At 31.4% G+C, this 13,852-nt stretch overlaps 1 protein-coding gene across 1 annotated transcript in view; it reads right to left on the reverse strand.

Annotated features, from left to right (window-relative positions):
• LOC18053616 (probable disease resistance protein At4g27220) overlaps window positions 1–9,915 on the reverse strand; it is a 12,621-nt gene extending 2,706 nt beyond the window's left edge. The window contains exon 1 of the mRNA XM_024192171.1: window positions 8,724–9,915. Within this exon, the coding sequence (XP_024047939.1) occupies window positions 8,724–9,915 (1,192 nt within the window). The remainder of the gene's footprint in view (window positions 1–8,723) is intronic.
• Between the last annotated feature and the right edge of the window lie 3,937 nt (window positions 9,916–13,852).

The raw sequence follows: 13,852 nt of genomic DNA on the forward strand, positions 1-13,852 counted from the left end.
CAAGTTGGCGTTCTGTGGGAGGAGCGAAACATTTCACTTCTAACAGAACAGTAACAATGCTTTCCACCATCTTCGGTCCTCTTTTTTTCAAAGTTCCGAAATGAAAATAAACGACGAGCGAAACACAGAGAGAAAGAGAGGCAAAAAAAAAGAAAATGAAACAACAAAGATGACAAGTGTATCTGGTTGTGGAAGCGGAGAAATCAAAGAAAGCTTAAAAACTGTTGTGAATCTGGTGAGAAGATGGAAACAAGGAAAAGGTTTCTAGTTCAGAAGTGATTGAATTGATATAAGGAATGATTTAGATAATAGAGGAAAAGTGAATCAGTCAAAATAACTTATGTATTGACCAGAAGAAAGATGCAAACAATATTAGAGACAACAACCGCGCTATTGTCTGGTAATAGAGATGGAGAAAAAGAAATATCTTCACACGGTGGAAGTACAAAGGGTAGATATGGAACCAAACAGAGACAACAACAGGCCACAACTAGATTGGGAATGGAGAGAAACAAATTAACAAACACTGGAGATTACAACAGAACAGATGCCAAGAGAAAAGGGTTTCTTCATCCAGTGAAATTCAAGAGAGTTGACAGCAAAAGGGAGCATATATGTTTCTTGATTGAGAACGAGTGCAAAGGATGACATTTTAATGAGGTTCTGAAGCTGACGAATAACGATTTGCTAAAATTTTGAGAAAGTTATATATTCCGTAACTTCAACAAGTGAAGAATAAAAGAATAATAGTTCGTCATCTTCACAATGAAGATCATGGACGAGATTAAAAGCTAAAACTAGTCCATTTGAAAAGCCAAAGTTCAAGTTCCTTGGCTAAGTTCAGAAGTGAAGCAAAGAATAAATAAATAAAGATCAAGGGATGGGAATAAAGTCACCCCCAGACAGTTGCAGAAAGATTATTATTTGGTAAGCGTAGTTGATTATTAGTACAAAACAGAGTAGGTGAAACACATCCTTTCTATTTAGACAATTTTATGAATTATGAGTTGCATTTTACTTTGTACATTATGTTAACACATTTTAATTTAGCCAATTTTGCAATAAATGTTATTGATGTATTAAATTGCAACAACAAAACACAATTATTGGTTTTAAAGAATGAAAAAAAAAATACAAAAATAGAAAATGAATTGAATTCCCCTCATCGTCATCTTGGCAAATCAAGTCAAAAAATAAAAAGCCATATGCTTTTGTTAAAGTTAAAACCTACATAAATAATATCACAGAAGCTTCTGCTAAGGTTCATGTGAAGTCACAGCTTTGATACTTGTAATACAAGGAGCACGGAGAAAACATAAACTTCAGTTTAGGTATATACATTGCTTGTCTTTCAAACTTGAATTGATAAGGGGGAAAAAAATAATACTAAAGCAAACAGAAGGATCATTTAGTTGACAAAATTATTATTATTTTTAAATTCGGGTCATTCAGTTACTCTCATTTCAGTTTCACTTCTGATTCAATTTAACCAGTTAACGTTGACAAAAATAAAATGCAAATATAAGGCTAAGGCTGCTAATTTGATGAACTAATTATCTCAGGAACCAAAGCATCTATAAGAATGCATGGGTGGCAACACCATAATTACTCAAGACTGGAGGAGTAAAAAGATTGGAGATGATAAACATTAAATTTTAGGAAAATCAATCACAAATATGCTTTTATAAAAGTTTTGTTGGTAAAGTTCGAGAAATGCATACATGTCAAATTTCCATTTCTTGTGAGCATTTCACCAAATAGCTGATATGCATTAACAACTCCTATCTTATGCTATCAGCCAGTAGGTTGTTGCTGCTTCCCGATTTTTAATGATGCGAACGTATCATACTTAGAAATAAGGGCGGAGCCTGGAGATTGATTTATAAGATAAGAAGCATCATTGTGTACAATTACAGATTTCCAATGTGAGAAAAATAAAATTGCGTTATAAAATTAATCTCACTAAGAAAGTGGTCTACGAAATTGCCACATTAAAAGAAATTTTTTCCATAAATTAAAATAAAATTAAATGAAAACTATTTTTCAGTAAAGTCAATTGCCCACGCTAGGCTAAGGCGTTTGTTTATTTGTTTTTTTTTTCTAAATCTGAATAGGTATAATTTTTTCGTAAGCATGAATGGGCTGAGTACAAATATATGAATGACATATTTATTTTTCTTTTTCTTAATACACGAATATAAGTGACATCTTATTTATCTTAAATATGGTTATTTGATATTTATATTTTCACAAATCAAAACAAAAAAAAAGTAGTTAGATTTTATAGTTTAAGAAATAAATATATTTTATAAAAATATTTTTAGAATATATATTTACTTCTTATTCAAACTTTTTTCTATTCAATAAAAGTCACAAAAGTTACTTTTTCTATTCAAATGTAAATGTTTAAAAATCATATATAAGTTACAAAAACATAAATAAATTTTAGAAAAAGTCATAAATTAATAAAATTTCAGATTTTATATATTTAACTCCTAATGCAGATCCGGCCCTATTAGTGTTAGGAAATTGACTGGTGAAGTAGATCCACAACTAAAATAAAATTGGAAGAAAATGAAGAACAAACACACAAAGAACACCAAAAATTACATGGTTCGACTTTTAGCCTACGTCTACGGGTAAAGACAAAAGGATAAAACTTTACTGGTGAAATGAGGATTACTAGTATTATAATATTTTGTTTCACTTCCCAGAACCCCAATCCACTCAATCTCTTAAAACACTAATCACTCAAGAGCATTAAAACTCTTAGTCTCTCACTCTAGAATTGAAGAAGAAAAGAATGAAATGCGGGGGTGAACCCCTCATTTATAGTTAAAAATTTGGGCACTATTTATATATTTATATATATATATTTTTAAATTCAAAGTTTGAACTTGACATTCAAACTTTGAATATCAAAAGGTATTGGTCGCTCTTCTAGAAAAGTGATATTGACTTTGACATTCTCCCACTTAGAAATTTGATTGAGAATCAATCAATCTCCACACCATCCTTTCTGTTTCGCCGCTGTCATGTTGCTTATGTCTCTACTAGGCCATAAAATGATCTACTCCAAACAAATTTATCAGCATTGATAGGCTTGGGCAAAACATTTGTTAGGTTCTCCTTGGTATCCACTCTTGTATCTTTCACTACTTTATGAAGAAGTGATATTGTACTCCTATATTCTTTGTCCTGGAATGAAAGGTTGGATTCCTTGCATCATAACTATCACAAGCCATAAAAATTTTTATGCCCAAGCTCCTTTAGTAACCTTTGTATCCAAATAGCCCTTCCAAGCTTGTGTAGCTGCTATGTAATATGCTTCTGTTGTTGATAAAGCCACAACGGTCTGCAATTTTGAAATCCAACTAACAATTTCTCCTTCTGGTGTAAATACTTAGCCAGTAGTGGATTTCCATTTATTAAGATTTTCTACAAAATCTTAATGCACATAGCCCTTGACAGTAAATTCTAATCCTTCGTAACATAATGCAACATCTGATGTTCCTTTGATATATCTCAGAATTCTCTTAATAGTCTTCCAATGTTCTTTGCAAGGATTCGTTATGTATCGACTGACCGCTCCCACTACTTGTACAAATCATAGTGAACCTTAAATTTTCCACTGCTGATGCATACAGTGCTCAAGACATCTCTTCTTCTCTACTTCATTACCAGATGAATACTTAAGAATAACTTGAAATTAATAGGAGGCGGGGTAGAAAGCCAAATCTTCTTGCTATTACTATCTCGGTGAATTTGCATCCCTAAAATCTTGTTTGCTGGTTCTAAGTCTTTTATTTCAAACTCCCTAGTTAATTGTACCTTCAGTTCTTGGACTCGATCTTTGTTGGGGTCTGCTACCAATATGTAATCCACATACCACAATAGAATGATGAAATCATTATTATCAAACTTGTTGTAATATGTACAACAATCTGAACTGATTCTATTGTATCCAATGTTTATGATGAAGGGATCAAATCTCTTATATCAACATTTCGGTGCATATTTGAGATCGTATAGAGATTTGTTCAACTTGCAAACCAAGTGTCCCTTTTTAGTAAAATCTTCTAGTTAGAGCATATAAATCTTTTCTTCAAGTTCTCCATGAAGAAATGAAATTTTCACATCTAACTGCTCCAAATATAGGTCAAATGTAGCACACATCGACAAGACCACTCTAACTGTCCTGGGTCAAATCACTGGACAAAATATATCATTGAAGTTAATACATTTTTTCTAAGCATATTCTTTCACCACCAATCTTTCGCGATACCGCTCCACTAGGTTATTACCATCACGTTTGATCTTGTAGACCCATTTGCAACCAATGGTTTTTTTTTTTTTTTTGTCATATGGTAGTAGTACGAGTTCCTATGTCATATTCTTGTGTAGAGCCTTAACTTCTTCCTGCATTGCTATCATTCACAAAGTAACATCTGAGCTGTTTAAAGTTTCATGGAAAGTTGATGGCTTTCCATTCTCTGTTAAAAGACAGTATGTAAAATTGATATCTATGACATAATCCAAATGCCACACTGACAGTTATCTATCACGAGTTGACCAACAAACTTTTGGGGCCTCTGACTCGATTGGTTCTTGTTCTCATACTTTGGTGTTGCTTCAAAAAAATCTGAATCTTCATTTTCCAGATTATTTTCAACATATATTAGCACAATCTTTGAATTTTTATAGTGTTATCATCCATATCTCTGTTTTGCATTTCATCTTCTACAAAGATAATATTTCTGCTGATAATGATCTTGTGAGCATTGAGGTCCCATAGATAATACCCTTTCACTCCATCAATATATCCTAAGAAGATACATCTCTTGGATTTTGGATCCATCTTTAATCTCACTTGGGTATTGTATATCACGTAAAAGGACATCAAAATGCCTGAGATGAGAGTAATCAATTGGCTTTCCTGTCCACTTTTCCATTGGAATCTTCAACTTGATTGCCTTGAATGATGACCCACTTACCACATAATAAGTAGTTTTTGCTACTTCCGCCTAGAATGAGTTGGTAGACCAGCAGTTCTCAACATAACTCTTATTTTTTCTATAAGAGTCATGTTCTTTCACTCTACTACTCTATTTTATTGAGGAGTGTATGCCACCGTGAACTATCTCTAGATACTTTCTTGCTTATATATGCAAGAAACATGCTATCTGTATACTCTCCACCATTGTCTGTCCTCAGGCACTTGATCCCTTGCCCTGATTTAAGTTTAATCTATGCTTTGAATTCTTTGAACAATAGAAATACTTTTGACCTTTTCTTGATTGGATACACCAAATATCTACTAGAATAATCATCAATAAAAGTCACCAAGTACTTTGCACCTCCTATAGATATATCAAGCTATTCCCAAACATTAGAATGAATCAAGTCTAAATACATTTACTTTTGAAAGTAGATCTGCTAAACTTTCTTCTATGTTGCTTCCTTGTTTCGACATGTGGCTAAGTTTAAGATACCACATCATCGTTGAATTTTCTCTATTTGATGTGACACACATAAAAGCTTTCTGTAGTGTTTCCCTTTAAGTATGAATAGATTAGCACCGATCTTTTCCACCTTCATTAATGCAAGTGCGCCTTTGACTATCTTTATGATCCCATTTTCTACATGAGTTTTGCGTGCAAGACTATCTATTTGTCCTAAAGATAAGAGATATTTTTCAAGTCTTTGACATGTCTTACCTTCTCAATTGTGTGAACCGTACCATTAAACATATTTATTTTGACAGTACCAATATCAGTAATCTCAAAGGCATGATCATTACCTATGTATACAGATTCTCTTGAAATAGGTTCATATTTGTGAAATCATTCTCTTGGAGAGATCATGTGCCAGACAACTATTAAGTCTATAAGCCAGACGTCATATAGTGGTTTTCTGCCTTCTGAAGTAGTTGTTGCCTTACTGTAGAGAATTTTGCCCTCATACGAGGTACTTACTACATACCCTTGAGCATTTGATGACTCAAGATCTTTACCCTCTCTTCTCTTCTAGTTGTTCCAATACTCTTCCTTGACATGCCCTTTCTTGCCACAGTTGTTGCATTTGACATTCTTCTTACTTCTCGATTTTGATCTACCGTGATTGTGGCTCTCACTAGGGCCACGTTCCATGGATCTTCCTTTCATCACCAATAGTGCTTCTACTTGCTGCGAACTCGTTTGTCTATCTTTTTTATTTTTTGCTACTCTCCTCATTTAATACGAAGGCTGCCATATTGTCAAAGACTAACTTGTCTGCTCGATTGTTATTAGTTAGATTAATGACGAATTGATCATACGAATCTGGTAAACCTTGAAGTAGAAGCTCCACATGTTCATTTTCCTCAATTTTATGACCTAACGTTGTAAGTTATGAAAATAAAGTCTTTAAAATGTTGATATGGTCGATCACTAATGTATATTCCGCCATTCGAAGAGTATAAAGCCTCCTTTTTAAGAAGATTTTATTTTGTAGTGATTTGACCTCGTATAGTCTTGTGAGAGTAAACCATATTTCCTTTGCTTTCTTTTACTCTACCATATTGAATAATACCCTATCTGAAAGTGGTAAGTGTAGATCTGCAATGGCATTATTGTCTATTTGAAAGTGGTAAGTGTAGATCTGAAATGGCATAATACCACTATTAGAAAATTGATTGGTGAAGTAGGGCCACGATTAAAATGAAATTGGAAGAAAATGAAGAACAAGCACACAGAGGACATCATAAATTATTTAGTTCGGCTTTTAACTTATGCCAATAGGCAAGGACAAAAGGATAAAACTTTACTAGTGAAATGAGGATTATAAGTATTTTAGTATTTTGTTTCACTTCTCAAAACCTTAATACACCCAATCTCTCTAAACACTCTTAATCTCTCATTATAGAACTAAAGAAGAAAAGAATGGAATGAATGAAATGAGGGGGTGAACCCCTCTATTTACAGCTAAAAATTTGGGCACTTTTTATATTTATTATTATTATTATTATTTCAAAATTTAAAGTTTGAACTTGATAATCAAACTTTGAATATCAAAAGATAACGGCACCAACCTTGACTCTTAGGCTGACCTTTAGAGCTTTAAATAAAGAAAAAGCTTTTAAAAATGCCATGTGTACTTGATTATACAATAATCTCCACCACATAGAATGATTTGATAAAAGAAAATTTTTATTTTTAATTTTACTTTTATCAGGCTCGGTGCATTTCCCCTTGGGCTCATATGTAAGGAGGTCAATAAGAAGGGAAGGAGAGGGGATTGATTTCCCCATATTCATCTTTAATACTTTGTCTATCTCTTTGTACTCTAGACATTTCCTTCAAAATTACTTGAAAGGAGGGGATGGATGTTTCTAAATAATACAAAGGGATCTCTGATGGTATCCGATTGCTGATTATTTAATTTCTTTTTTTTCTTAATTTAATCATCTTAAAGTAAAAATATAAAATCATATTAACACAAAAATATCAAATTAACTAAAGTGATTAAAATCATTTCCATCAAATTAAGTCAATGTCATCAAATTAGAACATAATCTTTGAACTAATTAAGCAAAAGTAAATCTTCAAAGTTGAACTCATCCATAAATGTCATATAGTATAAACCATCAATTAAATTATCTTTGTCAATTTTAAAGTGTTTATATTTACTTTATATTGGCTGTTATTTATATTATTTTTATAAATGTATTATGATATTTTTTATTTACATCACACTATTACAATTGAAATTTTAAATGTATTTACTATAAATTTGAAAAAAAATGAATTAAAAATAGAAACTAAAGATAGAAATAGAAAAATGTGGAGCCAAATAAAATATTAGGGCAAACACCAAGTTATATTTCATGTAACTTACACCCACACATATTAATTTATCAGATTCTTGTCTCCACATAGAAAAATTAGATCTAAAATTATCAAACTCCCGAATGAGGAAGATCCCTCGGGGCCATCGTCCCTGTGGAAATTTCTGCATCCCTGCAGTCTACAACGCCTAATAATGAATTGAACGGTTGAAATCCCTCTAAATTTTTGATAATTTCTAATCGCCCCTCCATATTTGATTGAACATCAAAACTATTGAGTCCAAATTTATAACTTTGATTTATCTTCCATTCCATAGTTTTCAAGTTCTCTCTCTCTCTCTCTCTCTCTTTTAATCCTTTTTACTGCAACCACCATCAAAGCCTAGTAGTTAATATGTATGCTGCTTTGCTTTCAAAATCGGACACTACTGGTATTTATGGTTTTTATTCTTTATTTGACACAAAATTTGGTGATATCTCCGTGGAAAAACACTACTGGTGTATTCAATTTTATCCGGTAATGATTAAATTGATTAGTTATATGAACCGTAACTTCGCCAAGACGAAAATACATATTAAGTTATAAAGTGTTGGCACTCAATATTTTTCGCAAAAAATTTCGCCCAAAATACATATATTTTTTTAATTTTTTATTTGACACAAAATATTGACAATTTTTTCTGTGAAAAAACACTACTGTTATATTCAATTTTATCATTAAAGTTGTTAGTTACATGAACCAATGCATGGACCAATGCATATAATTTGTCTCGTGCATCTTCCATCTTATTGACTCCTTTAAATACACCCAAACCCATGGAGTACTTAAACAAGTCCGAAGTAAGAATACGGTTATCCATTAGACTACAGAGCAGAAAAATTTTCTTGAGTTGCTCACCTTTTAGATGGTTGAAACTCAGCTCAATACTTGAATAAGTCTCTGCAGATACTCCTTCGAAGTTTACCATTGAAGGCGTTCGGAGTTCTCGCAAGGAATTCTTCCATTCATGCAGACTCTTGCTTCTCAGTGCCTTTGCCACTGTAGTCAAGGCAATGGGCAAACCTCCACATGCCCTGGCGACGTCTATTGCTGTAGATTTCAACTCACGATTTTCAACATCATCACCGGCCATCATCTTAAACAATCTCCATGCTTCTTCATCATTTAAATTGTTAATCAAGAAGTTGTCTTTAGATCCCATTTTTAAGAGGACACTACGATCTCTTGCTGTCAGCAGTAGTTTGCATCCTTTATGGTCTTCTCCAAAAGGAATTCCAACGGTCTCCAAATCAAGGTGTTTCCAGATGTTGTCTAAAACCACAAGGATCTTCTTCTCATCTCTCAATCGCTCAAATATTCTATTTGCTCTTCTGGATTCAACTTCCTCGCGCAACTCCAGGCCCAACTTCTCGGCAATTTCCTGTTGAATCCTTTTTATGTCTGGGATTTGGGAAACCTCTGAAAAGACTACCATATCAAAGAGCTTGTCTTCCATAGCTTGCCTGGCAACCTTCTTCACCAGTGTCGTCTTTCCAATGCCGCCCATGCCGTACACTCCAATGATGCTGACATCAACATCGATCAATGCGTTTTTTATAGCCTCCAAAGTAGAACGTCTTGATTCGAAGGCCTCGTAGCCTTTGTGAGACTTGAGCCAAATCTCCTCCGGAATGGTACGGTAGGAAATTCTATCATCAAATCTCCCAGCTTCTTCTCGGAGTTTAAAAAGGGCCTCCTTCTCTGTTTCTGCTTTCTTTCCATTCTGATAGCAAGTAATCCAATTAGGAAACAGCCCCATGAGACATCGTTCATTTGCTTTCTCTTCGTCTTGAATGAATTTGGCTGCCTGCTCAATGCTCTTGTTCACATTAACCAGCCATTTCTCAACCTTCTCTTCAATCTTTTCACTTTTTCTTTCAGCCTCAGAAACTCTGCGCTGAATGCTTTCTCTTTCGTCCTTGAGCCTATCGAGTTCTGCCTTGAGATTCTCAAAGTTGGCACCGGAATTATACCAATAACTAAATTCGCGTTGTGCGTGAGGAGACAAACAGTTTACAACTCCTGGAACAATGCTTTTCAAAATGTCCATTTTTTTTTTTTTTTGTGGGGAAGTGAACGAAATAGAAATAGAACAGGGTCAACGGCCGCGCAATTGATAATCAAGTAGAAGCAAAAAGTTGAAAAAAGAAATGATATTTGTACAAAACAAGGGAAATCAGTGTAACAGAAGAGAATCAAAGTGTTTTTGATCAGATCAGAAAATTGAATCAAGAAAAGGGTTGCTTGATCCAATGAAAATGCAAATAGCTGATGGCAAAAGGGAACGAAGCTAAATAAGAAAACGGCTAGCACGAGCAGTGACCACGATAAATAGAAGCAAAGTGTGTATGAGATCAAAAGACGAAAATCAGGAGAGGTTTTCTTGACTGAGAATTGAAGGCAAAGAGTAGGAGCTGACGAATACGGGGATCAAGAGGGAAAAACTGCTTGCTCGTAAAACTACTTACAAGCGAATCTGATAAAATTATTTCAATACTCGTGGGCGACTCCTTTTTAAACTGCAGAAGGAAAAAAAAAAGTTCTGAATTTCAATATATTAATCTCGTAATCAATGATTAATTAGTAGATAATCTTTCTAACAAATATGTGTTGAATAGATATATTTCTTGATTGTTAGTAGGTTAGATATATTTTAGTATAGGAATGAAAGTACAAGTTTTGTCATATTAGAATAAAAATTGGACCTAAAAATATTGTTCTATGGCCTTTTAATTATTTGTCAGCTAATAATGAAGTCATATAAAAAAATTAATAATCTGAATTAGTCTTTAAGTATTATAAATGTTTTTAGATTTTTAATTATAATATCATTATTTAAAAATAATTGCTTGACTTACATTAGTAACATTACGATTGTCATAAAACATGTGATCCTCATCCAAAGGCCAGGTGAACAAATATAAACGACAAATTCTTTTCAATTAAATAATCATCAAGAGATAATCTTCTATTTCAGTACAAATAGCGAGTGCAGAACAGCTGTCAAGAGATAATCATTGTTTATGGAGCCATATATATTTTCTATTAAAATAGTTGCGTGAACAATTGCCAGAATCCGTAAAAATTGTTGAAAGGTCTATTATTTCGTAAAATTGTTGAAAGGTCTATTAGTTTCGATTAAAATATTTTCGATTAAAATAGTTGCGGGAACAATTATTTTTCTTTTGGATTGTAGTGAGAATCTTGAGAAGTAGAAATCCTAAGATTGAGAGTATGGAGTGAAAGTGAGTGTAAGTTGTTTACTTACACTGGAATATAAATATGGAATAGAGATCATAATCCAATTTTTGTATTTACTTTATCTGGGATTAGGAGTAAATAGTTTTAAATTATAATTTTACCTTTATTTAAAGAATTATAGATTTTAATTATAAAGTTAATAAAAAAATATATTTAATGAATAAACATTTATTTTATTATATTTTTAAATTTATAATAATTATTAACATTCTTAATTATGTACATCATAATTTTTTATTAATTTTAATTTAATTATATAAATTAAAAATTATTGATAAGAGCAATATAAATGAAACATTTTTACTATTAACATAGTACAAAATTAATATTTTCTTATAATTAACTATTTATTATTACTAATTATTGATATTAAATAAATATAATACTATTATTTTTAAATAAATATAATAATATTATATTTTCAAATAAAGATAGTATATAGCAATATTATTAATTCTCTATTAATGTAATAATATTATTTTTAAGTAATTTAAACTTAGAATCAAACCAAATTATTATTTAGTTAAATATAATAATATTATTTAAATAAATAAAATATTATTTATTTTATTTTATTAAATATAATTATAGTAAATTTAATAAAAGGGGGTTAAAAAAGGAAGGTAAATATAAAATGAAATATTATTTTATTTAATTATATTAAATTTATTATTATATAAATAATAATATAATATTATTTAGTATAAAATTAATATTTTCTTAGAATAAACTATTTATTATTATTAATTATTAATATTAAATAAATATAATAATATGATATCTTCAAATAAATATAGCATATAGTAATATTATTAATTCTCTATTAATATAATAATATTATTTATTTTATTTTATTAAATATTAAATATTAAATATTAAATTTAATTAAATAAAGGTAGAAAAGGGAGAGGTGGTGGAGTGGGTTTCCCATGGGAGTCCCACTCCCACTCCCCACTCCAAAAATGGGTGGGTTCCACGGAGTGGGATTCCCAATCCCTCCTTAAAATGGTGAAGTAAACACTGGAGTGGGAGGAATTCACACTGCTCACACCCACTCCAGAAAGTAAACACCGAAAAGGCCAAAGGATGAAGAACCACTATAAGTTCTTTTATGAATTTAAAATGCTAAAGAAACTTGACACCAACGCTAAACTAACAAGTGTATATTTTTCTGTGGCCCTTGCCTCAATGTCTTTCGGGCATTGCTCGGGGGTAGTTGATATACTGATTAAAATATGAATGAATTGGAATGGAATGAGTTGGAATTAAAATATGGAATGATAATTTATTTATTTATTTAAATTGTAAAAATTAAAATTAAAATAAATTATATCATCATTGATTTATTTATTTTATTTTAAAATCACAATGAGTTGTTACAAATTACGAAATATCTTTAATTTTTTATCATAATAATTATCATTTATTATAATATTTTGTTGGCCTAAACGATTATATAATCTTTGATTTTGATGATAACAAACTACATAGAGTACAATGGTAAATTTATTTCTCACAATCTCACAAGTTTTTGAAGGGCAAAAATCATTCAAGTGAGATCAAGATCAAGATACTCAATGGACAATGACAATCAAGGACGAATATTAAGGGTACTAGTTTAAGCAATCATTATTGTTAAATTTCTTGTAAAGCCAATATAATTTAACGTGTGCATGATTTAACATTTAAAAGCTCAAGATATTTTTCATGACATTTTCAAATTAAATCATCATTTTCTATAATATAAAAGTTTTAACGATTTTATAAAATTAGTTGCTTGTTCCAAATTTATGGACTAAATTGAAAAGTTTTGAGAACTTTGAAATCAACCAATAATGTTTTAAATCCTAGAAATTGACATATTTGTAAATATTTCAAATGTTTTGGGTCGTAATATAATTTCAAAAAAATTAGGTCTAATCTATAAATCTTGGAACAATAGTGGCTAATCGCTTAACCAATAGCGGCTAACTACTTCAAGTCCAAAACCATAGCAGCTAACCGCTTAAATCAAGCGGCAATCCGCTTGAACCAAATTTTCAAATTTGATTTGCAACTGTAACTTACCATATCAACATAGTGGCTAATCGCCTCATTTTAACGGCGATCCAGCAAGTCCCTAGAAAAGCCAATAATTGCTAGTTTGATTGTTTAAACTATAAAATTCAAATCAAACTCAAATCTAACAATTTTTTTCAATCTCAATTAAGCTAAAACTTATTCATATATCTTGAGCTTTCATTTTGCTTATCTACATACATTAATCATTATAGAGCTATCATTTGCTTATACACTCTTATAGAGTGTAATCTTTGTAATCTTCAATTAAATATCAAAATTGAGTGAGTATAAGTGTGGGAAACACTTGGGAAAAGAGGTGTGTGTATACATAACTACTTGTAAAGGTTTATTGACACCTTAGAAGTCAATTGTAAAATCTTGGAGCCTTGGAAGGTTTGGATAGTAGAATTCTCAAGTTTGGATTGCTTGGAGGCGTAGTCATAGGCGGGTTTGCCGAACCACATAAAAATTCATGTGTTTGTTATCTTCTCCCTTATCTTTTTAATTTCACGCATTGTTAAATTTACCATTATTAAATTTCTTGAAGCATTTGTTTAATTTGTATTGTGTTTTTGTTAGTATAATTTTTAATACCTAATTCACCCCCTCTTGGGTTGCTTAGTTAGAATTTCATTTGGTATCAGAGGAAGTTCTCTTGTTAGAGC

This window comes from Citrus clementina, unplaced genomic scaffold (assembly GCF_000493195.1).
Source record: "Citrus clementina cultivar Clemenules unplaced genomic scaffold, Citrus_clementina_v1.0 scaffold_13, whole genome shotgun sequence".
In the NCBI taxonomy this organism is placed as follows: Eukaryota; Viridiplantae; Streptophyta; class Magnoliopsida; order Sapindales; family Rutaceae; genus Citrus; species Citrus x clementina.